The sequence below is a fragment of the Pan paniscus genome, chromosome 7 (assembly GCF_029289425.2).
Source record: "Pan paniscus chromosome 7, NHGRI_mPanPan1-v2.0_pri, whole genome shotgun sequence".
Classification (NCBI taxonomy): domain Eukaryota; kingdom Metazoa; phylum Chordata; class Mammalia; order Primates; family Hominidae; genus Pan; species Pan paniscus.
The window spans coordinates 84,196,412-84,219,769 of NC_073256.2; the positions used below are offsets into that span (position 1 = coordinate 84,196,412).

At 38.4% G+C, this 23,358-nt stretch overlaps 1 protein-coding gene across 5 annotated transcripts in view; it reads left to right on the plus strand.

The window, feature by feature from the left end:
• C7H8orf34 (chromosome 7 C8orf34 homolog) overlaps nt 1–23,358 on the plus strand; it is a 485,474-nt gene that overhangs the window by 134,216 nt on the left and 327,900 nt on the right. For 3 of the 5 annotated variants that reach the window (XM_034966201.4, XM_034966200.4, XM_003831346.7), the window contains exons 4-5: nt 2,095–2,223; nt 21,483–21,511. In XM_034966201.4, coding sequence (XP_034822092.3) covers nt 2,095–2,223; nt 21,483–21,511 — 158 coding nt within the window. The remainder of the gene's footprint in view (nt 1–2,094; nt 2,224–21,482; nt 21,512–23,358) is intronic. The other 2 variants (XM_034966203.4, XM_008956708.7) reach the window with 1 other exon arrangement.

A 23,358-nucleotide genomic window follows, 5' to 3' on the forward strand; every position in this document is an offset into this window, starting at 1 on the left:
TTTAAATAATTGTATACAATGTGAATGGGAGATAATTTATTCAGCCATTCCTTTGTTGAAGGACATTTAGATTACTAACAGGGTTTTGCGGCCATGAAATATTTGCTAAAATAAACAAAGTCTTACACTTTCTGTGAAAATAAACAACCTTGTACATATATATATATATATAGATGCTTTCATTTCTTTATGATGACTTTACCAGACATAAGATTGCTGAGTCACAGGGTCGGTGCATTTTTCATCATAATAGATATTGCCAGATTACTTTTTTAAAAGGTGACAGAATGACTTATTTCATTAGTTGGAGACTATTTCCTATGTCCTTACCATATAAATATTTTTAAAATTTATTTTATTTTTATCAAAACATAATGGTACATGGTTTTAAAAAGTTTAAGTAGTACTATGAGATTTCTACCCAACTCGGCTCCTAACCTGCAATCACTTTCACCTCTTTTAGATGTTGCTTCTGGTTCCTAAATCTACACAATCAAACATAAGGTTCTCTTCCTTTTTAAATTTGAGGCATTATCTCTTGACATCCTTCATACCTTGTGCTCCAAACTCTAACCCCCATCTCATCCTGGCCCTATAGTAATGCAGTTATTTCAAATGTTGATTAAATATGTACTCTACATTGGTATTATTATGACTAATTAATATTGTTCACGGTTGAGCCATAAGATGTCCAACTATTCTAGAATTGACAGTTCTCTTGCTTTTCTGTTTGCTTTGTTTACTATGTACCCATCACTAATGCTTTGCCAAACCCTGCCCAAAGAATTAAACCTTCTCAATATGATCAGAGACAAGTAAACTTAACTTCTATTTTATAGTTATCCTTTATTTTAAAAATTTTTAGAGACTTTTCTTCTGTAGCCCTCTGTCCTCTGGCTCCCTGCTTGACTCATTGGTTTCTAGACTTTTTCTCAACTGCCTTTTGAGACTGTCTTTCACTATCTTCCTGAGAATTCCCTGTTCCTTTTCCATATTGGGAGAATGGGAGGTCACCTGTTTCCTGAAATCCAAGTCTTGCCATTTTTTGATTTACTTGTTCATTTTGGTAGAGCACCTCCAGTAGGAGCTTTCTGAAAAACAATACTTTTGCAAGATAAATTTTTCAGTCCTTCAAAGTATCCTAATTTGTTCCCTAGTTGGGTATACAGTTCTAAGAAGTACTCTATAGTTGGAATTTAGAAGGAATTGCTTCTTGTCTTCTTAGGCCAAGTGTTGCCTTTGAGAAGTCTGGTGTCAATTTGATTTGCTATTTTTGCCCCTGAAAAGTTTTACAATGTTTTCTTTATTGCCACTATTAAACCATTTTTTTAAAAAAATATGCCTCGACCTGTGCCAGACATTTAATGGGCCCTTTAAATCTGAAAAGCAATTAAGTTCTTATATTATTATTACTTTGACATTGTTCTCCTGGATTGAAGCTTTAATATTTAAATAGTGTGACATGTTGATTTTCTTGGCATTCCTCTGTTCAGAGACTTAGGTTTCAGTTTTCTTTGCCTTGCAAAATCCAGTTACCACTCATCCATCCATTTTGCATCTTCTCTCAAAATATATTGCTATTTCTTGCCTAATAATGTCTTCTACACTTGTTCAACTAATTCTTTGAGGAAAAAAATCCCTTCACTGTAATGTAATTTTAGTGGGAATTTGAGGAGGACATGAAGATAAATACATATATTTAGCCTTCTATGAATGTCCTAAAAATATTTACTTAATAATTACCAGTTGCTGTTGAGGGAGTTAGTGCTTTTTTTAGGCTGATGACATAATACAAAATACACTTTGCCTGTGTGTTTTTCCCTGTGTTATAGAAATGATTAGTTTTAAGTTAATACCTGAATTTTCTTCTTTCTATAAACTCCACCACACTTCCCTTTACTTTTTCAGTTAAAATATTTTCTTTAAGCCTGGCTTCATATCTTCCCCTCTTTTTTCTCACAAGAAAACCATCTTCAAGATAAACACTTTTTATTCTATACGTTGATCTTGGTACAATCTTTCACGTGATGATGAATAGTCAGTTTGTGTCATTATGTAGCATGCTTATGAAATTACCATTTTTTTTAAACATAGTGCCAAGGTCAGTAGAGCATCCAAAGTGGAACTGGAGGACTAAACCACAAAGCCGTGATTTTGATGAATTGAATCACATCCTTCAGGAGAGCAAGAAGCTGGGGAAAGCCCTTGAGAATCTCTCTCGAAGTAAGTTCATTTACTTGATTATAATTGAAACTCCTAAACAATATTAAAGCCGAAGCATTCATTACTTGTGCCAAGAACCCATTTCTAACTTCCTCATTCTAATTCTGCAAGAGGCTGAGTAGTTCTAAGGGCATGAGATTGGAAAGCAACTTGATTTTGCATATTATACAGATTCTTGGGTAGACTGATCACATGGAGTAGAAAGAGCTGTAGAACCCCTCATAGCTGTTTGGCTCCAACACTTGTACATGGTTTCTGTTATCCAGTTTAAATATGCGCCTAATAGTAGCTTCTTCATTCTTTTCTTTGGAAACATACTGTTTTGCATCTTTCTAATTAATAAACATACCCATTGCCTCTGTGAGTTTTTGATGTCTCTAAACTTCTTAAGGATGGTAACTGGACCAAATTCTTCTTAGAATCTTTTCAGAGCCTAGCACAATGCCTAGTGATTATTTTTTTTAATGAAAGCAACATCTCTGTAATCTGAGGGCCTAGGTTATGGTTTTTCTCTGCCATCTATGACATAATTCATAATAAATCAGATAAATCATTTACCCTCCATGTGCCTTGGTCCGCTCATCTCCAAAGCAGAAAGACATGATTATGCCGCCTTCCTCTGCTAGGTGTGAAGGTTTAAAAATGATACATTTCAAGTAAAACCTTTTAAATAACTGCTATTGTTGTAAGAGTAGGCAATAAAATGATTATTTTGATTTAATAAATTCATTTATATATGCAGCCATATGTATACACTATATGGTTTTAGTAGTGAGTTAAAAGTATTCCTACATTTTTTTGGTTCCCTTAAGTTTTTTTCAATTTTAAAAATTGGGCTCCTTTAGAAGCACATTAATGCCATGGCCTCACCAAAATTTTATTTTATTGCCGTGGAATACTACAGAATTTTCAGTGGAAAGTAGTTAGAACACTAGCAAATTCTAGTGGATTATATTTTAGGATCTCTATTTTTATTTTAGATTGCAGAATCTTACTAATTTCATTATTTTTATCAAAGGCAAACATTGTCTTGGTATATTTTGAAAGAAGTTTATATATATATATGCTTATATATGTAATTATAATTATATATATTTACATTTGGTATTTTGTGTGTGTGTGTGTGTGTGTGTACAGCTTTAGTTTTTTCACAGCTCTTCATTAGACCCTTCTATATTTTTGTGCAGTGAACCCCTTTCAGAAGTTAAGCTACCTTATCACAGGATCTTATGCTTTGCCATCAGTAAAAACCCTCTGAATGGGATTCAAGGAAGCTCCACGTTTGGTTAAATTTCCTTTTGTAGAAAATAAGAGTAAAGTGAGTTTTTGGCTTATGATTATATTATGTTTATGAAAAGAGCCTGATTCTCTATATGGCAAAGGCACATATTCGTATTTATGAATCTTACCATTTGGGGCAGAGCTTCAGGGCTCTTTATAGTCTCTCAATTTACCTAATAACATGAACTAAAAGAAGGATGATTGAAGAATGTGTCTGATCATTGTAAAGACTTTCAAATACACGGTCAATCAACTTTTGTCCTTTAAAATGTGACACCTGCCTTTCACTTGTTATACTGTTGTTAATTTGTAAAATAGTATTTGCTGTGTTCCCCCAAATTTTTAATATAGGGATTTGACTGCATTTCAATTATGTAGTTGCCCACTTTTGTAGCAGAAGTGTCAGAGTTCAAGCTGTGGACCAAGAAAACCTGGCTGTGGCCTTCCAGGTTGTCTTACCCCGTTTGGGCTGCTATAGCAAAATACTGTAGCCTGAGTGACTTATTAACAACAGAAATTTGTTTCTTATAATTCTGGAGGGTGGATGGTCTAAAATCCAGGTGCTGACACCTTTGGTATCTGATGAGGACCTGTTTCTTGGTTCCACAGATTGTATATCCTAGCTGTGTCCTCACATGGTGGAAGGGGCAAGGGAGCTCTCAGAGGCCTCTTTTATAAGGGCAGTAATCCCAATCATGAGATAGGAGCCCACATGTCCTAATTACCTCCCAGGCTCCACCTCCTAACACCATCACATTGCGGATTAGAGTTTAGCTTATGAGTTTTGGGAGGACACCAACATTCAGATCATAACACAGGTGGAGCCTCACAACTGAGTCCAGTGATCAGAAGCTAATGGGGGCCATGTTTAATACTTGCAGGCCAGCCTAGTAAAACAATAAAGACAGACCTTGGTCATCAGAGTAGAAGAGATACAGGTATAGGACATTACTCTTGGGATAAAATAAGGGCCAGAAAGGCTATATGTGACTCCATAGTGAGGCCAGAATGAAGTGTCATAGTCAACTCCTATAGATATAGTAGAAGGTTGTTTTTGGCTTCACTTAATGGTTTTAAGGGACTCTACTGTTTTAGGGTATTCTGGTGGGATTTATGTGAGTTAAGAGGATGGTTGGTTACATAGGGAAGAATTGCTCTTTGACTATTTTTCTGAGCAAAATTATACTTTCTTGGAATGACTTGAGTTTCTATGATTTTCTGAATCTGAGCTTTATTATTGAATTGTCTTAGGCACAACATGTTTACTACCAAGTTATCAACATGCCTGCCCTGGTCAGTACACATGAATACAAATGCAGCTTTACTGTTTGCTGATGATTGTTTATCAGTCTAGTTGCCCAGAGTTTAGCTATGTAATGGCATTCCTACTTCCTCCAACTGGAACCAGGATGTAATTCATTTTTATTTGACTCTTATAATAGTTTCAGCTTGTTAACTCTTTTTCTATGATAGTAACTTTATTACCCATTGTTTTAATTACTAGGAAGACATAGGGGATGGGATTTTCCTCCAGGTACCTTCATAAGGAATATTCCATGTTTTGATACTGTGGACCTTTCTTTCCAGTGGCATAATCATTGATGCAAAAGGCTGAAAGTTTTTAGTGATCTGATTTTAATGTAGTCACTGATGAGAATTCACTTTATCTTGGTTGTACGGTCTAAAAAAATCCTACATGTTTTAGAAGTATTATTTTTTTAGTTGAGATTGACAGCAAATAATCATTTATATCTCTCAAAATGATAGTTATTTCAGCTCATCTACTGTCAGCTTTTAGAGACTTAAATGAACACACACACACACACACACACACACACACACACACACACAACTCAAATAATACCAGGAAAGACTAGATAGTCTCTTCAGTTTGCAAACATGATTTCTGTTTCAGTAACAACTGTACCACGCTCTTTTTCTGGCTTTTTTTCAAACCTTTCAATGTAACATTTTATCTTAAAGTCAATCATAAACGGTGGCAATCTGCATGATATTGCTCTCTTGGAAAGGCAGACGTGTTAGAATGACTCCAACAGTGGCTTGTATTGCCACATAGTCATGACGAAGTAGGCATAGTGGGTTTTTGGTGCCTTGAGCCCTCACTTTGTAGCATTTCTGTACTTTCCTCAAACATTACTTTTTTCTTCCCAGGAGCCTGGGCTCTTACCCATTCCTTCAAGTGTTTGCCCCCATCTCAATAGTCATTTACTGCTTCTTCTTTGAGGCCACGATGGAGTAGCTGTCTGATTCTTTACCTTCCTTTAAAGGGCACACCTGATTAGGTCAGAGCCATATAGAGTAATCCCCATTCTGATTTACTCAAAGTCTCCTGGTTAGTATTCTATTTGAGGGTGTGAAAACCCTTCATGCTCAGGAGGCCCACTCACACTCAAAGAGGAAAAGATGCAACAAAAGTGAATCCTGAAGGCCATCTTAGAATTCTGCCTGCCATAGATATTATTATTGCTAGTACTACTTATTCACTTATAGCATGCTTCAGCTAAGCATTTTCCAGTAGAAAAGTAATGTTTGCCAGGTATACGTTTTGTATTTTCAAACAGGCACATTTAAAAAAGGCAAAAAGAAACATGTGAAAACAATTGGAATAAAATGTTGTATTTAACCCAATATATCCAATTATTATGTTTCATTGTATTCCATATAAAAAATTTTCGAGATATTTTATATTCTTTTTTTCTCATTCTAAGTCTTCAAACTCTAGTGTAAATTTTAATTCACAGCACCTCTCGTTTTGGAACTAGCCACATTTCAACTGGTCAGTAGCCACAGGACAAGTGGCTACCATACTGGACATCACTGCTCTAACTAATGTTAACAAAAAAACCCCCACAAAATCTCTTCTCTTGAGATTAACTCCAGACATCATTGGTTTTCCTTCTTCCTCCTTCATACAATGTTTGAAAGAGTAGTTGTGAAGCGGCATCGTTGTCTGGGGTAAATACCCGAGGTTCATTGTCTCACACCAAGGGCACTGAGGGCACAGACACAACAAGAAGTGGGTTTAGGAGTGGAGATTTAACAGGCAAAAGAAAGAAAAAGGAGAACAGTTCTCTCTCTTGTAAGAGAGAGGGGTGCCCAAATGGGACTTCTGGCCCACTGCCGAGTGCATCAGATTTTATAGACAGGCTTGAGGAGGTGGTATCTGATTTACATAGGGCCCAAAGACTGGTTGGACCAGGTGTGATGTTTACATAACATACCAGGAAGCTGGCTGCCCCACCCTAATCTTATTATGCAAATAGGCTTTCCACTTGGCAGGTGCCATGTTGTCTGCTCCCTACTGCACACGTGGTTGGAAAGGAAAAGGGAAGACAGAGCCACCATTTTGAACATCCCTAGTCCCAGATAGCCTTTTCCTATTGGCACAACTGCCGGCATTCAGCCATGCAAGCTTCCAGGTTGCTTGTCTATGTCTGCAACTCGATTTTACAGTCTGCTCTTTGCTAGAAAAGAAAATGTTTTGGGGGCTGCTTTTCATTAAAAGGAAAACCTTACTGAGGGCTTCCTTACCCTCACTACCTGCCTAAATAATTTCTTTTTAACTCATATATCAGTTAGTGCTCACTGTCTCTACTTGCTCATCTTCCTTCTACTCCACAAACTAATTATAAAATCGCACCTATACTTCTGAAACTTATCTCACACTGGTCACCAGGTGATTTCCAAATTGCCAAATGGAATGAGCAGTTTTCCAGTCTTCATGTTACAAAATTTCTCTGGTAGTTGTAACCCCGTTGATTACGCTGTCATTCTTCCGACTCCCTGTTCACCTCCTTTCTGGGTGCTGGCCCTCCATCCTCTTTGGATGCCCTTTGCATCACTTCCTGTAGGCCTCATTCAGGAGTTTATCTTTCTTCCTTGCCACTCTTAATGCTGTTCCTATGGTTCGTGATTGATCCTTTGCCTTTGTTCTTTCAAGTGCTCTCTCCATTCAACCTCATTCACCCTCCTCATTTATCACCCCTACGCAGCTAACTCAAATGAGTGTATTTCCATCCACACCTTTTATGTGTTTTTACAACATGCCCAAAGCGTATCTCCACTTGGCTATCCCAATGCCATGTTAAACTCAATGTATCTAAGTGGACCACACCTCCCTCTTCAAATGTGACCTTTCGGCTGCATGCTGTGTGTTAGGTGGTGGTACCATAACTTACCTATTCTTCCAAACTGGAACCCTTCTAGATTCCTCTTTCTTCCTTATTGTTCATAACTGATTAGTTACCAAATCTTGCTAATTTTTCCTCTAAGATATGTTTTGAGTCTAGTTTATATCTTCACTCCTATCAATATCTTCTAGTTCACTCTCTCAACATCTCTGACCAGATTATTGGTTTATCCATTTAAGATATTTCATTCCTGCCCTGTGTTAGAAAAAAAAAAGAGGACAGCCTCTGCCCTTATTGAGCTTATGGCTGTCTGGACTGTCATAAATTTATGTTTAGGAGAGTTTCATGGCCAAAATCTCTGTGGCTTGATACAACGTCAGTATTTTCTCACTCAGCGAATAGTTTCATGTGATGTTCTGGGAATGCAGACTCTTTCCATCCTGTCATTCTACCATCTTCAACACTGACTTTTAAGGTCGCTGCGGAAGCAGAAAGAGCCTGTAAAAGATCATGGGGCAGGTTTCTAATGCAAATCATGGAAGTGACATACATTATCTTCCTATATTCTACAGCTAACTACAAGGGAGCTGGAAAAAGTAGGCTAGCTTGGTGCCCAGGAGAAGCAAGGAACACACACTATTGATTTGCTTCTCCATTCTGCCAATCAGCCTTCACTATAAGTGTAGTGGCTCTAAAGTGAAAGCCTGACATTCACTTGTTTCGGGTATTCAGTGCCTCCATAGAACTTCAGAGAAAGTGCTCCAGGATCTGGCCGTTTATTGGGTCTCCAGTACCATTGCTTATGACTTTCTTTATGCACCGCACTCCCTCGAGGTTCCCCCTTTCCATGCTTTTGCTTATGTTGTCCTCATGCCCTGAAGTCTCACCATCAGCTCTTTCCACTGCTTCCCTCTTCAGCAAGCCATATTTACTTTTCTCTTCAGCTTCAGCTCAAATACCATTTCCTCCAAGATTATTTCTCTGTTGCTGTCCTCTTCTGGGGTGGATTTGCATCCCCTCTCTTTGTGCTTCTATACTTTTCTCTGAACACACTTATATGCTATGATCTGTTTTTATTTATCTCCTCTGGACCTTGAGTTTCCTGAGGGCAGAGCCACTTTGCTCTTGCACTCCCTAGGACTTGGCACAAAGATTAGCACATAACTTGGTTATGGTTTGCTTGAAGAGGGCTACCTCTGGTTCCATTTCATCCTGATCCCTCTTTTCTGAGACCTCTCACCAGTCAGGCTTTCTTCACTTAAACAAGCCTTCTGCTTTTTAAAATGTGAGCCTTTGGGATAAGATGACATGGGTTTGGCTGTTAGTAGATTTGACTTGTTTGCTGGGATCTTTGGCTTTGACTGTGATGCTTAAAAATAAATAGATAGCTAAGTAAGCACGTAAACAAATAAATAAACATCCTAAAAGCTAAAGACCAGCAGTTTTTTATTTCATGCAATTGGCCAACAAAACCTTCTACTTCGTGAGGCACTATTCCCAGGGTGGCAGGGTTTCCAGTGTTTTCTGGGTCTAATGCTTTTGCTGCTTCTGACAGCTCCCTGTGATGTGAGGCAGTGGTGGGATGAGTATCTTTAGGCCATCCAGACATTGGTCCATGGATTTCAGTTCATATGAAAACACTGGCTGGAGCCTTTCCAAGGAAAAGAGAGCCCAGCTGCTGGGGGAACAGAGGACAGATATTTATGCTCTGTGACTGCTAATAGCAACCTGCACTCAGCCAAGAGAAAAAAATAGCAAAGGACTTTTTTAGTGAGTCAGTCAGGAATGTACCCAAGAAGTCTTTTCTGACAAACAGACTAAGGAGTGATAGAATAACTATGCATGAGAGAAAATAGAGATGGATAATGTGGCAATTACTTGTTCATTCATTCCCACATTCATTGAATGTATGCAGGAATGCAAAGATGACTAACACTTGGAACTAGACTTCAAGCTTACATTTTAGTAGTGGAGACAGGTTTGGAAATCATAGTTTCAAAGTCTTGTACAAAGTACTTTAAAAGAGCTGAGGAGGCATAGAAGAATCTCCAAAGGGGTTTAGGGACAACTTGATAGAAAAGTTATCCAAATCAAATTTGGAAGTATCCAAAGGTCAAGGTACAGTAGGAGGAGAGTCAAGATGTGTCATGGAGACAGATATTCCTGGAAGAGAGAAGCATGTGTGTAAGGATGTATTTCAAAGAAAGAGGAAGTTTTATCATTGAAAAGGCCAAAAGGATGACTAAATAGTAAAAAGGATAGTTTTATTGCTGATACCAGTTTGCAAACCAGTAAGAGATAGTCTGGTATGAACTAAAAGTGCTCTTTTTGAAGAGGGAAAGGGCGAGTTGGGTTTTATGCCCTACAGGGTCTGTATTACAAAGATGTCATACATATTCAGTAGATTTGGGGGAAAACCATACATATTTATGTGGGCAGTTGAGTACATGCACAATGGGCAAAGATATATGTAACATATATCCTATGTTCACTTTGGGGTGTGGTTTTAGCATTAAAATGAAGTGGAATATCACTATGTCAAAAGGTGAATCATAGGATATAAAGACAGTTTATTCACAATCTCTGTAAGTTGGCTGAAACTGGCTTAAAGTCTGCAGTTGCTTATCACAAAAGAATGTTTGTAAGGCTGGTCCTGTTACTTTAGTGGTCTGGGTTGTAATTCAGAGTTAGGGAGGGAGTATGATAATTTTCCTGATAGCCCTTATTCCTAGAGAGTTTAGCAAGTGTATGGATTTTCTTGTAGCCATAGGAATTTAGGAAGTTGCCATGTCAGCTGGGCCTTGAAATCTCAACCCCTAGGTAACCTTTGTTTCCTTAACCTTAAGGTCCATCCTAGTTGATAAAGGGGCGTCTATTTTGATCTCTCAGATCACATGTCATATTATTGGTGCATGAAGGGTGAAGCAAATAATAAAGGGAATGAAGCTAGAAGTCTGGGTTACAGAGAAGTCAGGAATCAGGGGTAGGGACTTCTATGCTACAGGAATCTTGTCAGTAGATTATGATCCTAAGCAAGTTTGCATTTTTATTTTACCAATCACTCTTGGAGGCAACATGGGGACAGAGTTGACATGGCCCATGCCTGGAGGCAAGGACAGAAGTGAATAGAGCCTGAAACAAAGCAGAGACTCCTCATGGAGAACCTCTGCGAGGGCAGTGCAAAAGGGAAATGTAGGGTTGGAGCCTCCACACACAGTTCCCACTGGAGCACTGCCTAGTGGCATTATGAGAAGAAGGCCACCATCATTCAGATCCCAGAATGGTAGATCTACTGACAGCTTGAACTGTGCTCCTGGAAAAGCCACAGACACTCAATGCCAGCCATGAAGGAGGGATACCTGAGGCTGTGGGAGCCAACCCTGCATTTCCCCTTTGCACTGCCCTAGCAGAGGCTCTCCATGAGGGCTCCACCCGTGTAGCAGACTTCTGCCTGGACATTCAGGCATTTCCATACATCCTCTGAAATCTAGGTGGAGTTTCCCAAACTTCAATTCTTGACTTATGTGCACCCACAGGCCCGACACCACATGGAAGCCACCAAGACTTGGGGCTTGCACCCTCTGAAGCAACAGCCTTTGGTCCCTTGTAGCCACCACTGGAGCTGAAACGGCTGGGATGCAGGATGCCATGTCCTGAGGCTGCACAGAGCAGCAGGGACCATGAGCCTGGCCCAGGAAACCATTTTTCCTCCTAGGTCTCTGGACCTTTGATGGGAGGGGCTGCCATGAACACCTCTGACATGCCCTGGAGACATTTTCCCCATTGTCTTGGTGAATAGCATTCAGCTCCTTGTTACTTATGCAAATGTCTGCAGCTGGTTTGAATTTCTTCCCAGAAAATGGGTTTTTCTTTTCTACCACATAGTCAGCCTGCAAAATTTTCAAGTTTTTATGCTCTGCTTCCCTTTTAAACATAAGTTTCAATTTCAGATCATCTCTCTCAAGTTCAAAGATCCACAGATCTGCCCTAGAGATGCCATCAGTCTCTTTACTAAAGCATAGCAAGAGTGACCTTTGCTCCAGTTCCCAGTTGCTCAAGTTTCTCATCTCCATCTGAGACCACGTCAGCCTGGGCTTCATTGTCCATATCACTATCATCATTTTAGTCAAAACCATTCAACAAGTCTCTAGGAATTTCCAAACTTTCCCACATCTTCCTGTCTTCTTCTGAGCCCTCCAAACTGTTCCAACCTCTGCCTGTTACCCAGTTTCAAAGTCACTTCCACGTTTTCAAGTATCTTTATAGCAGTGCCCCAAACTCCCAGTATCAATTTGCTGTTAGTCTGTTTTCACACTGCTATAAAGAAATGCCTGAGACTGGGTAATTTATAAAGGAAAGTGGTTTAATTGATTCACAGTCCCACATGGCTGAAGAGGCCTCAGGAAACTTACAATTATGGCAGAAGGAGAAGCAGGCACCTTCTTCACAAGATGGCAGGAGAGAGAATGAAAGTGAAGGGGGATGAGCCTCTTATAAAACCATCAGATCTTGTGAGAACTCACTATCATGAGAACAGCATGTGGAACACTGCCCCCATTATCCAATCACCTCCCTTTGCCAACATGTAAGGATTACAGGTTTCTCCCTCAACAAGTGGAAATTATAATTTGAGATGAGATTTGGTTGGGGACACAGAGCCAAACCATATCATATGCATACAATATTATTTGAAAGAACACTGAATAAGCTATTGTCATTAGTTGTCTGTGACTGGGGGCTTATTTTATTTTTCCCTATTTTTTAATGCTAAACATGTCTTCATTTGATAAAATGAAATATAAAGGGTGTATATTTGCAATAGAAGAGAAAAGATGCAATTTGACTTGATAATCAGGATGTGTATAGTTACTTTATAAAGAATAATTTTAAGAATAATTAAAGAATAATTTTTAGAGACTACTGGAAGCAGAAGCTGGTATGCAGTAGATGGAAGAAGGAATGGACAGCAGTGAAGAGAGATGAGGAGTAGAGAAAGGAGGAGTACGTCCTGCAAAAAGTTATGATGGAAGAGAAGATGTGAAAAGGGGCAGCAATTAGTGGGGAAATTTGGAATTTTTTCATCATTTTGGTCTGATTTCCTTTAGTTTCTTCTGTGCATGTATCAGAGAGACACAGAGAAACAGTGAGAGAGAGAGAGAGAGAGAGAGAGAGAAAGCAACAGAGAGAGAGAATATGTGTCTGTGTGTACAATTAATGGTTTTTAGGGTATTAGTGGAAACCAAGATAAAGAACTTGCAGATTCAGGAGAGGGAGAGAAGATAATAGTTGGAGTAAATACCAGAGATGGAGGTTGGGGATGGAGCCAAGAAAACAAATGGATATAAGTGCACTTTGTCCTCTGAGACTGAAGAGAACAGCATCCATGGCTTTTTGAGGGGGATGAAGGGTCAGGAAGTCCAGGAAGTTCAAATCTTATAGTTTTCAAGTTTTCAGGATATTAAACTTTGAGGTCCTATACAGTAAGAAGGAGGAAGAGATGGGTAGAGGGGCCTGATGAAAACCAACACCATTTGAAACTATTCTTGGAGAAATGAATGCGCTGGTTAATCAAGGATGAAAATTGGTATGTGCTTCTAGAGCAGGGCTCAGCAAACTCTCGCCCATGGGCCAAATCTAACCTGTGGCCTGTTTTTGTGGCTCATGTTCTAAGCATGATTTTTACATTTTAAAAGAGTTATTTATAAAGCAAGAACAAGAATGTGTGAGTATGATATGATCTATATCTAAAATATTTACTATTTAGCCCATAACAGAAAATGTTTTCAACTTTTGTTCTAGGATAACCAATTAATATGGTTTGGCTATGTCCTCACCAAAATCTCAACTTGAATTGTATCTCCCAGAATTCCCACATGTTGTGGGAGGGACCCAGGGGGAGGTAATGGAATCACAGGGGCCAGCTTTTCCTGTGCTATTCTCATGCTAGTGAATAAGTCTCACAAGATCTGATGGGTTTATCAGGGGGTTCTGCTTTTGGTTCTTCCTCATTTTCTCTTGCCTCTGCCATATAAGAAGTGTCTTTCACCTCCTGCCATGGTTCTGAGGCCTCTCCAGCCATGTGGAGATGTAAGTCCAATTAAACCTCTTTTTGTTCCCAGTTTTGGGTATGTCTTTATCAGCAGTGTGAAAACTAATACAGTAAATTGTTACTGAGAGTGGGGTGTTGCCAAAAAGATACCTCAAAATGTTGAAGCAACTTTGGAACTGGGTAACACGTAGAGGTTGGAACAATTTGGAGGCCTCAGAAGAAGACAGGAAAATGTGTGAAAGTTTGAAACTTCCTAGAAACTTGTTGAATGGCTTTGACAAAAATACCGATAGTGATATGAACAATAAGGTCCAGACCGAGGTGATCTCAGATGGAGATGAGGAACTTGTTGGGAACTGGAGCAGAGGTGACTCTTGTTATATTTTAGCAAAGAGACTGGCAGCATTTTATCCCTGCCCTAGAGATTTGTGGAATTTTGAACTTGAGAAAGATGATTTAGTGTATCTGGCAGAAGAAATTTCTAAGCAGCAAAGCATTCAAGAGGTGACTTGGGTACTGTTAAAGGCATTCTGTTTTTTATAAGGGGAGCAGAGCATAAAAGTTTGGAAAATTTGCAGCCCGACTTTGCAATAGAAAAGAAAAACCCATTTTCTGGGGAGACATTCAAGCTGGCTGTAGAAATTTGCATAAGTAGCCAGGAGCCTAATGTTAATCCCCAAGACCATGGGCAAAATGTCTCCAGGCCATGTCAGAGACTTTCATGACAGTCCCTCCCATCACAGGCCTAGAGGCCCAGGAGGAAAATGTAATTTCATGGGCCAGGTCCAGGGTTCCCGTATTGTGTGCACGGGGTGCCCTGTGTCCCAGCCATAGCTGAAAGGGGCCAATGTACAATGTGGGCTGTGGCTTCAGAGGGTATAAGCCCCAAGCCTTGGCAGCTTTCATGTGGTGTTGAGCCTGCACGTGCACAGAAGTCAAGAACTGAGGTTTGGGAACCTCTGCCTAGATTTTAGAGGATGCATGGAAATGCCTGGATGCCCAGGCAAAGATTGCTTTCATGGCGGGGCCCTCATGGATAACCTCTGCTAGGGCAGTGTGGAAGGGAAATGTGGGGTCAGAGCCCCCACACTGAGTCCCTACTGGGGCACCACCTAGTGGAGCTGTGAGAAGAGGACCACCATCCTCCAGACCCCAGAATGGTAGATCCACCAACAGCTTGCACCGTGTGCCTGGAAAAGCCACAGACACTCAAAGCCAGCCCATGGCAGCAGCCAGGAGAGAGGCATACCCTACAAAGCCACAGGGGCGGGGCTGCCTAAGACTGTGTGCACCCACCTCTTACATCAGCGTGAACTGGATATGAGACCTGGAGTTAAAGGAGATCATTTTGGAGCTTTAAAATTTGACTACCCTGCTGGATTTTGGACTTGCATGGACCCTGTAAGCCGTTTGTTTTGGCCAATTTCTCCCTTTTGGAATGGCTGTATTTAACCAATACCTATACCCCAATACCTGTACCCCCATTGTGTCTAGGAAGTAACTAGCTTGCTTTTGATTTTACAGGCTCGTATGTAGAAGGGACTTGCCTTGTCTCAGATAAGACTCTGGACTGTGGACTTTTGGGTTAATGCTGAAATGAGTTAAGATTTTGGGGGACTGTTGGGAAGGCATGATTTGTTTTGAAATGTGAGGACATGAGATTTGGAGGGGCCAGGGAAGGATTGATATGGATTGGCTGTGTCCTCACCCAAATCTCAACTTGAATTGTATCTTCCAGAATTCCCACGTGTTGTGGGAGGAACCCAGGGGGAGGTAATTGAATCATGGGGACCAGATTATCCTGTGCTATTCTCATGCTAGTGAATAAGTCTCATGAGATCTAATAGGTTTATCAGGGGTTTCTGTTTTTGCTTCTTTCTCATTTCCTCTTGCCTCTGCCTTCTAAGAATTGCCTTTTGTCTCCAACCATGATTCTGGGGCCTCCCCAGGCATGTGGAACTGTTTAAGTCCAATTAAACCTCTTTTTGTTCCCAGTTTCAGGTATGTCTTTATCAGCCATGTGAAAACAAACTAATACACCAGTTGAGGATTGAATTCCTCAACTTCTAGCAGGAATGCTCTTTGCTCTAAAAGCAATTAGCAGTCTATATAAAGGGTGTTTTTAAAAATTTATTTTAAAATATAAGTAGAGACAAGGTCTCACTATGTTGCCCAGGCTGGTCTCGAACTCCTGAGTTCAAGTGATCCTCCCACCTCGGCTTCCCAAAGTGTTAAGATTACAGGTATGAGCCACTGTGCCCAGTCTAAAGGGTGTTTTAGTTGACTAATTGTCAGAGGTTGTTGATCACCCATTTATTGATAAAAGTTTTACTTACGCAGGTATTTTCTTTAACATTACTCTTTATACTCAGTGGCATGCCAGTAAGCTAACTCTGAAAATAAGCCCTGATTTTCAGCATTTGTCAATTTCCATGATGTACATATTCCCACTATGGCTAATTTCAAGCTACCTATGTGACATTCCTGAATGAGGTGTTGGGAAGGAATGTGGGGAGTTGGTTTTCAGAAGCCAGTATGGGCCAGCTCTAGCATAAAACTAATATTTCCAAGTTATATGCTTTATTTTTGTATTGAATTTTATTTCACAGTTGAAAAAAGGCTTAAAACAAGAAAGAATTGGGGAGTCTAATTTTCTACATTATAATACAATTGGCATTTTTTTTCCAATAGGGAAGTAGATTTTGGAGAAATGGTACTATTTTATACTATATGAATCGAACCTACTTTTGTGAAATGAATTACACTAAGATATATAGAGAATTTTGAAAAGTTGTAAGGTATAGAGAATTTTGAAAAGTTGCTACTTCCATTTCCTATAACTACAACCTAATTCTAACTCTGTGGCTGAGCAGATGCCTAGAAAGATGGAAGTCTTGAAGAAACCTATTGCTCTTATTTCCCTTATAGAAGGCAACTCAAATATGAGAAAATGAGAACTGTGTTTTGAAATAAGTTTCTGATACTAATGTGTTTTGTGCTGTGCTGGTTTATGCAAATGTACCCCCAAAAGTCTGAGGAAGCTGAAAGGCTGAAGAAAGAGGCTGCAAGTTGAATTTAGAAAGAAACATTTAATAGGGACTAATGAACAGAAGCCGTGTGTGCCTGGGGAGATTGTAAGACAAGGTTACTCCCTGCACCATCATCTTCCAGACCCAGGGCTTATATATCATAGGGAAAGGGCGTATGTGATTTAGAAGGGATATGTAGGACAACTGAAGTACAATAGCATCAAGGTTGTTTTGACCTAATGGCAGGATTTATGGTAAGTACCTGCTCTTAAACAAGGAATAATAGATAAATGGGAAATCTTAGAGGCATTCCCAGAACTGGGTTGATCAGAAGTCAACATGGGAGATTAGCATCAAAGATGGAGTTGCTTTAGCCTGCGCACAGTGAGACCTCTTTGGAGTTGAGAATAAATGGAAAGGCCTCTAAATTAAATGACACAGATGGAGGCCATCTAGATAGGTTTGCTCCACAGTGAATCAGAAAGTTCTATCTGATTCATGTCTACCTCTGACATGCCTGTGGGAGCCACTGCTTCTTTATCCAGAAGAGAAGCTCAGTTTCTGAAAGAACTAATTTTTCCCTTCACTTCCAGGCAGCTCACTCCTACAGCTGGACATTATTGCTACCCTAAGCAATGGTTACTTTGTGTATTAGGCCATTCTTGCATTGCTGTGAAGAAATACCTGAGTCTGAGTAATTTATAAGAAAGGGGATTTAATTGGCTCATGGTTTTGCAGGCTGTACAGGAAGCATAAAACCAGCATCTGCCTTTGGGGAGGCCTCTGGAGGCTTACAATCATGGCGCAAGGCCAAGCAGGAACTAGCAGTCAAATGGCGAAAGCAAAAGCAAGAGCAAGGTTGGGGAAGGTGCTACACATTTTCTATACATTTTCAAAGGACCACATCATTTGAGAACTCACTCACTATCATGAGAGCGGCAACAAAGACATGGTACTGGACCATTCATGAGAAATCCACCCCCATGATCCAGTCACCTCCCACCAGCCCTCACCTCTAACACTGGGGATTACAATTCAACATGAGATTTGGGCAGGACACAAATCCAAACTATATCACCCTGATAGGATATTTCCTTTAAGCTCTAGTTTGACTTTTACAAGGACCATGTGTTCCAGTGCTCATTAAGAGTCCCACCCTCAAGTCCTGGGCTTTTCTTTCTTCCAACATATCTTAGCAACCCACTTCATTTTCTCTTGCATATTTTCTGTTTTCTGAAGATCCCCAGTCTTCATTAACTTAAAAAAGAGTCTCAATTTAAAATATGATATCTTTTAAAAGTTAATAAAATGCCTAAAAGTTGTTAATCTCTTCTCAGGGAGTAGCTGTGGATGTTCTGCTAGACACTGGGAGAGATATCCTGGCTACTCAGTAGAAATGGTTCCCATTAGAGCTTCATGCCTCTGTGGAGAGTTTCATTAAAATTCTTTCATCTGCTTTTAATCTGTTTAAGCTTTGATTAAAAATGAAATAAGAAGTAAAAAAAAATGCCCTAGGCAATTTGACATTGATAACAGAAACCTGAAAGAATTACAGATAATAGAGTGGAGATTTATTTGGATAATTTCTCAGGCAAAGTCATCAAAATATGTAAATTTTAAGAAAATATGATAATAAGTATTTGAACAAAATATGGTCAGACCAAAGAGTTGGCATAATTAAAGGCATAATTCGTTCTCCAAACCAAGTTTTCCATTTAGCTAGTTTGAGTTTTATTCTGGGGTCCCTTACTTCTTAGTACTGAAATACATCTTCAAAGCAATGTTTCTCTTCATCTCCATTTTCAACTGCTAAAATTTTCCAGCCCTGAAAAACAGCTCATATGTTTGCTAAAATTGAGAGGAGGTAGCCCATGAGTAATGTGCCAGTTCTGTGTGACACACATTTTGACTATTCACAGGGCTTTTTTACTTACTTGCCAGTTCTTGCTTCTTTCTGGAAGAGTGATATATTACCGCTATCTTTATGAATAATGGATTCATAAATATGAGGCCTAAAAGAAACTTAAAGATCAACTGGTAGCTTTCTAAAAGTTAAATGAGAAAACTCTTTTTGTAAGCCTGAGAGCATGAGGCAGGAAGTTAAAAAATAAAATCAAGAGATCGGGCCAGGTGCAGTGACTCACCCCTATAATCCCAGCACTTTGGGAGGCCCAGGCAGGCGGAACACGAGGTCAGGAGTTTGAGACCAGCCTGGTCAACATGGTGAAACCCCGTCTTTACTAAAAATACAAAAATTAGCTGGGCGTGGTGGCGGGTGCCTGTAATCCCAGCTACTCATGAGGCTGAGGCAGGAGAATCGTTTGAACCCGGGAGGTGGGGGTTGCAGTGAGCCGAGATCCAGCCATTGTACTCCAGCCTAGGAGACAAGGCAAGACTCTGTCTCAAAAATAAATAAATAAATAAATAAATAAATAAATAAATAAATAAATAAATAAAATAAATAAATAAAAATAAAAATAAATCCAGAGGTTAAGAGAGTTTAAAAAATCCCAAATAATTGAATTATGGATTATTTAATTTCAGATATCTAAGCTTTATGACTTTGGGTGAGAAACAGAATTCTGTTTCATATTATCTATGCTCTCTCTTTTAAAATAGACTAAGCTCTTTAAAATTTTATATTTAAGATATTCAGTCTTAATCTTGAATTCATATTGGAAAGGAACTTTTTTTGTAGAATTATATTACATGTAAATATAAGCATTTAAAAGATATGTTTGGATTTTTATAAATTGTAATAATGTATTTTAAATCTATAGAATGTGACATAAGCCATTTAGTATCCCATAAATGTTCTATCTTTTCTTAACATCTGAGTTATTCTAAATGACCATTTGTAATTCTCTATATTTTTTAAGCCCAAAAATTCCACAAATGTATGATTTATGTTAGGTCTTCACAAATGTTTATAATTGCACTCTGAGATCTCTTAGTCTCACATCTTCCCCTTGACTGTGGTGCTGTCATATCTGAGTTCTCCATCACGGTTCACTCAGCAGTGATACAGCCCAGCTCCAATGCTAGCCCTCCTTAAAGCTTTTTCTCCTTTAACTGTTTGAAGGCACTACCTTCATAATACAGCAAGTCCTTGAATAATTGTTAAGCTTTGGTCACCCCAAATCCCTGAAATGGTAGTTAGACTCTCTTTTGATGTGACACATAAAAATTCTTAGTTACCAATGACTTCTACCAAAAAAAAAGAATTTTATAAAATATTGAAGAATAAGCCCCAAATGTACCTGTGTTTCTAGTGTCATCTACAAGGGGATCTACAATGGTGCCATTTACTGAGATGAAGTTGTGCGTACTTTTTCAGCTTTGTGTATAATTGATTCATTAGGTTAGTGGTGTGGGAGGTGATATAAGAACTAATGAAATATCATTTATACCCTCCACATCTATACCCGAGGCAGGCAGGGGATCTGAACCCTGTAACACACTCTTTCTACTCAGGTTCATTGTCCTGAGGCTGCTTTCAGGTTCTTTCTTCCAACCCAGCTCATTCTTTCTTGTTCTTTGTAGTCTGCTGAACTTCAGCTTCAATTCCTATTCTTATTTTCTCCAAGTTCTCCTGGGCTTCAAACTTTAGACCTTTCCTTATCTCTTGGCTCATTCCCTACTGGGGTTTGACACCAACCCCCCTTTGCTCTGTGCCCTGAATCTGAGAGCTGGCCACACCTGCTCCAGCGCCCTGCCACAGTGCTGAAGTTTAGCCCCATTGTTCAAAAGAATAAAACACAGAGTGAGTTGAGGAGGATGATGTCTTTAGTCTGACAAGTTGAGAATGGAATGCCCACAAGAATTCAACAATTAGCTCAGGAAGAAAGTCTGTGCTGGCAGTAAAGATGTGCCATATAGAGAAATAAAAATATCAAAGGTATGGGGTAGATTATCAAGAGAAGTATATCAAATGAGAAGAAAAGACAGCTCAACAAAGAGCCCTTGCCATTTCAGGAAAGGACCCCTATCCCTGCAAAAAAGGGAATTCCTGTGAAGGAGACAAAGGAGAACAGAAGAGAGAGGGCAGCATTTCAGTAAAGTGGAATTGATAGTGTATCATCACAGAGAAATAAATTAAGGACTAAACTTTTTACATTGCTGACTTAGAATAATTTTGGAGAAAGGATAAAGATAGAAATTATACTGATGTGCAGTGAGAAATATGTGGATGGTGGGGAAGGAACTTGTGATGAGGAATCATTTATGCATTGGCTCAAGGAGCTGTCAATCTGAGGGACTGTGGGAAAATTCCTTAAACTTTCTCATCTATTTCCTCATCCACAAACTAAAGACATTAGAATAAGTCATCTTGGACCACCATTCTGCCTTAATATCTAATTATTCTGGGAATCTAAATTCGTAACAAGGAGCAAAATAGTAACAGGCTAAATTATACTTTATTGTCATCATAACATAAAAATGATATCTCTACAATTACATTCGCAAGTTTGTTCTGCCTTTAACCACCTGCAAGGAATATGGCGCTGCTTTGTTTTTGTTGCATCATTTGCATTGCTTCAGCAGTTCATGGCTGTCATAATTGACTTAAACTCCTAATTTGTTTTCATTGGTAAAAAGGATGTGCCACATTATTTTGAAGCACTAATAAAAAGAAAACAAATAGAATAGGAAATGCACTACTTTTACAAATAGAAAGTTTGTTTTGAACATCAGGTTACTAAAGATTGCTTCTAAAACTTTTTTTTATAAATCTCTTTTAAATCCCAGGTATTGCAATTTCAGATGAACTCGATAAGGTAAGTTGAACTATACATCTGGTGAAAAGAAAATGTAGAACTTACCTTTTATTCCACTGTCTCAACATAAATAAATTTTCTGAAACATAAAATGTTCAAGTATAATTTATTTGGGCTAACATTTTAAAACTTTGAAAGTTAAATGCATATTGTTTTATGAAAGCTATTCCATTAAATATATATCACCTACTCTTTTGAGTCAAGGCCTTTAGAATTTGGTTAGAGAAAATGGAATCACTGTAATCACTGAATCACTATATTGCAAAATAACTCATAACACTATATTATGTAAATTATTTTATTCCACTTGTATCTAAATGATAATGATATGGAAAACATTGTATTTTTTGATAGCTCCTCTTTGGAAACCTTACCAATAAAGCTTTTTGTTTGTTTATTTTAATTTTCCGAGATGCCAAGAGACTATGATGGTACTTTGAAGTGGGGTAGTAGTTATGATGGTGGTGAGAAGTGGTGTGGTTAGGAATATATTTCTATAGTTGTGTCACTGGAACTTGCTAATGGATTGGATGTGGGGAATTGCAGAACAAATCAGTCAATGATGGATTGCTAGGTTTGGGAGATGAGCAACTAGGTCAATTGTGGTACTGCTTACTAAAATTAGAAAAACTAGGAAAAAATCAAATTTGTCAGGTTTGGATAACATTAAGAGTTCTCATTTAGATTGTTTATTTTGAATTGCCTATTAAACATGTTTATATGAGTTGTTGCTTATGAGAGAGATTTGATTTATAACTAAACATATTCTCGGTTTTCTAGTCTCAAAAGCCCTTTACATTGTTAAAAATTGGAGAGGACCCCAAAGAGTCTTGATTTATAAAGATTATATCTATCAATATTAGATTCTTGTGTTGATAATATATTGATATTAGATATCTAAACGTTAAAAATTTAAACTGATAACAAATTTACGTTTTTTTTTTTAAATAGCAGTGATTAAACCATTACCTTAACACAAATAACAGTTTTAGGAAAAATACTTTTATTTTCTAAAACAAGATGTTAGTAAGAAAGTTGCATTGTTTACATTTTGAAAATCTCTTTAATGTATGGCTTAATTGAAAACTGCTACATTTTCATATCTGCTTCTGCATTCAATCTGTTGTGATATGTTGTTTTGGCTGAAAAATCTCTAACATCAGATGTGTAGCTGGAAAGAGAGAAGCACATAGAAATAGCCATCATCAATATTTGGTGAACACTGCTCTAGATATCTTTTGAGACAGAAAATATATTGAAATTTGGCTTGGGGGCTAGATAGATATATAAAAAATGATAGAAAGTATTGTACAGGTTGCATACACCTCATCCAAAATACTTGGGGCAAGAAGTGTTTTGAATTTCAGGTGTTTTTTTGGATTTTGGAACACTCATATATACACAAAGAGATATCATGGGGCTGGGACCAAAGTCTAAAACAAAATTCATTTTTGTTTCATATACATTTTATACACATCACCTGGAGATAATTTTATGCAATATTCTTAGTAATTTTGTGCATGAAACAAAGTCTTGACTGGATTTTGACTGTGACTCATCACACGAGGTCAAGTATAAAATGTTCTATTTGTGACATCGTGTCGATGCTCAAAAAGTTTCAGATTTTGGAGCATTTCAGATTTTCAAATTAGGGATGCTCAACCTCTACAAAAAATGGTATCATATAAATCCTGACATTTTAAAACAATAAGCTACTCTGTAATAATTGTATTATTTTTACAAAAACCACAAATCTAGTATCCTATTCCAAATATAATACAACACCTTTTGGATTTTGTACCAGAATAATGTATTTCTGACTCACTAAAAAAAATAATTTATGAATA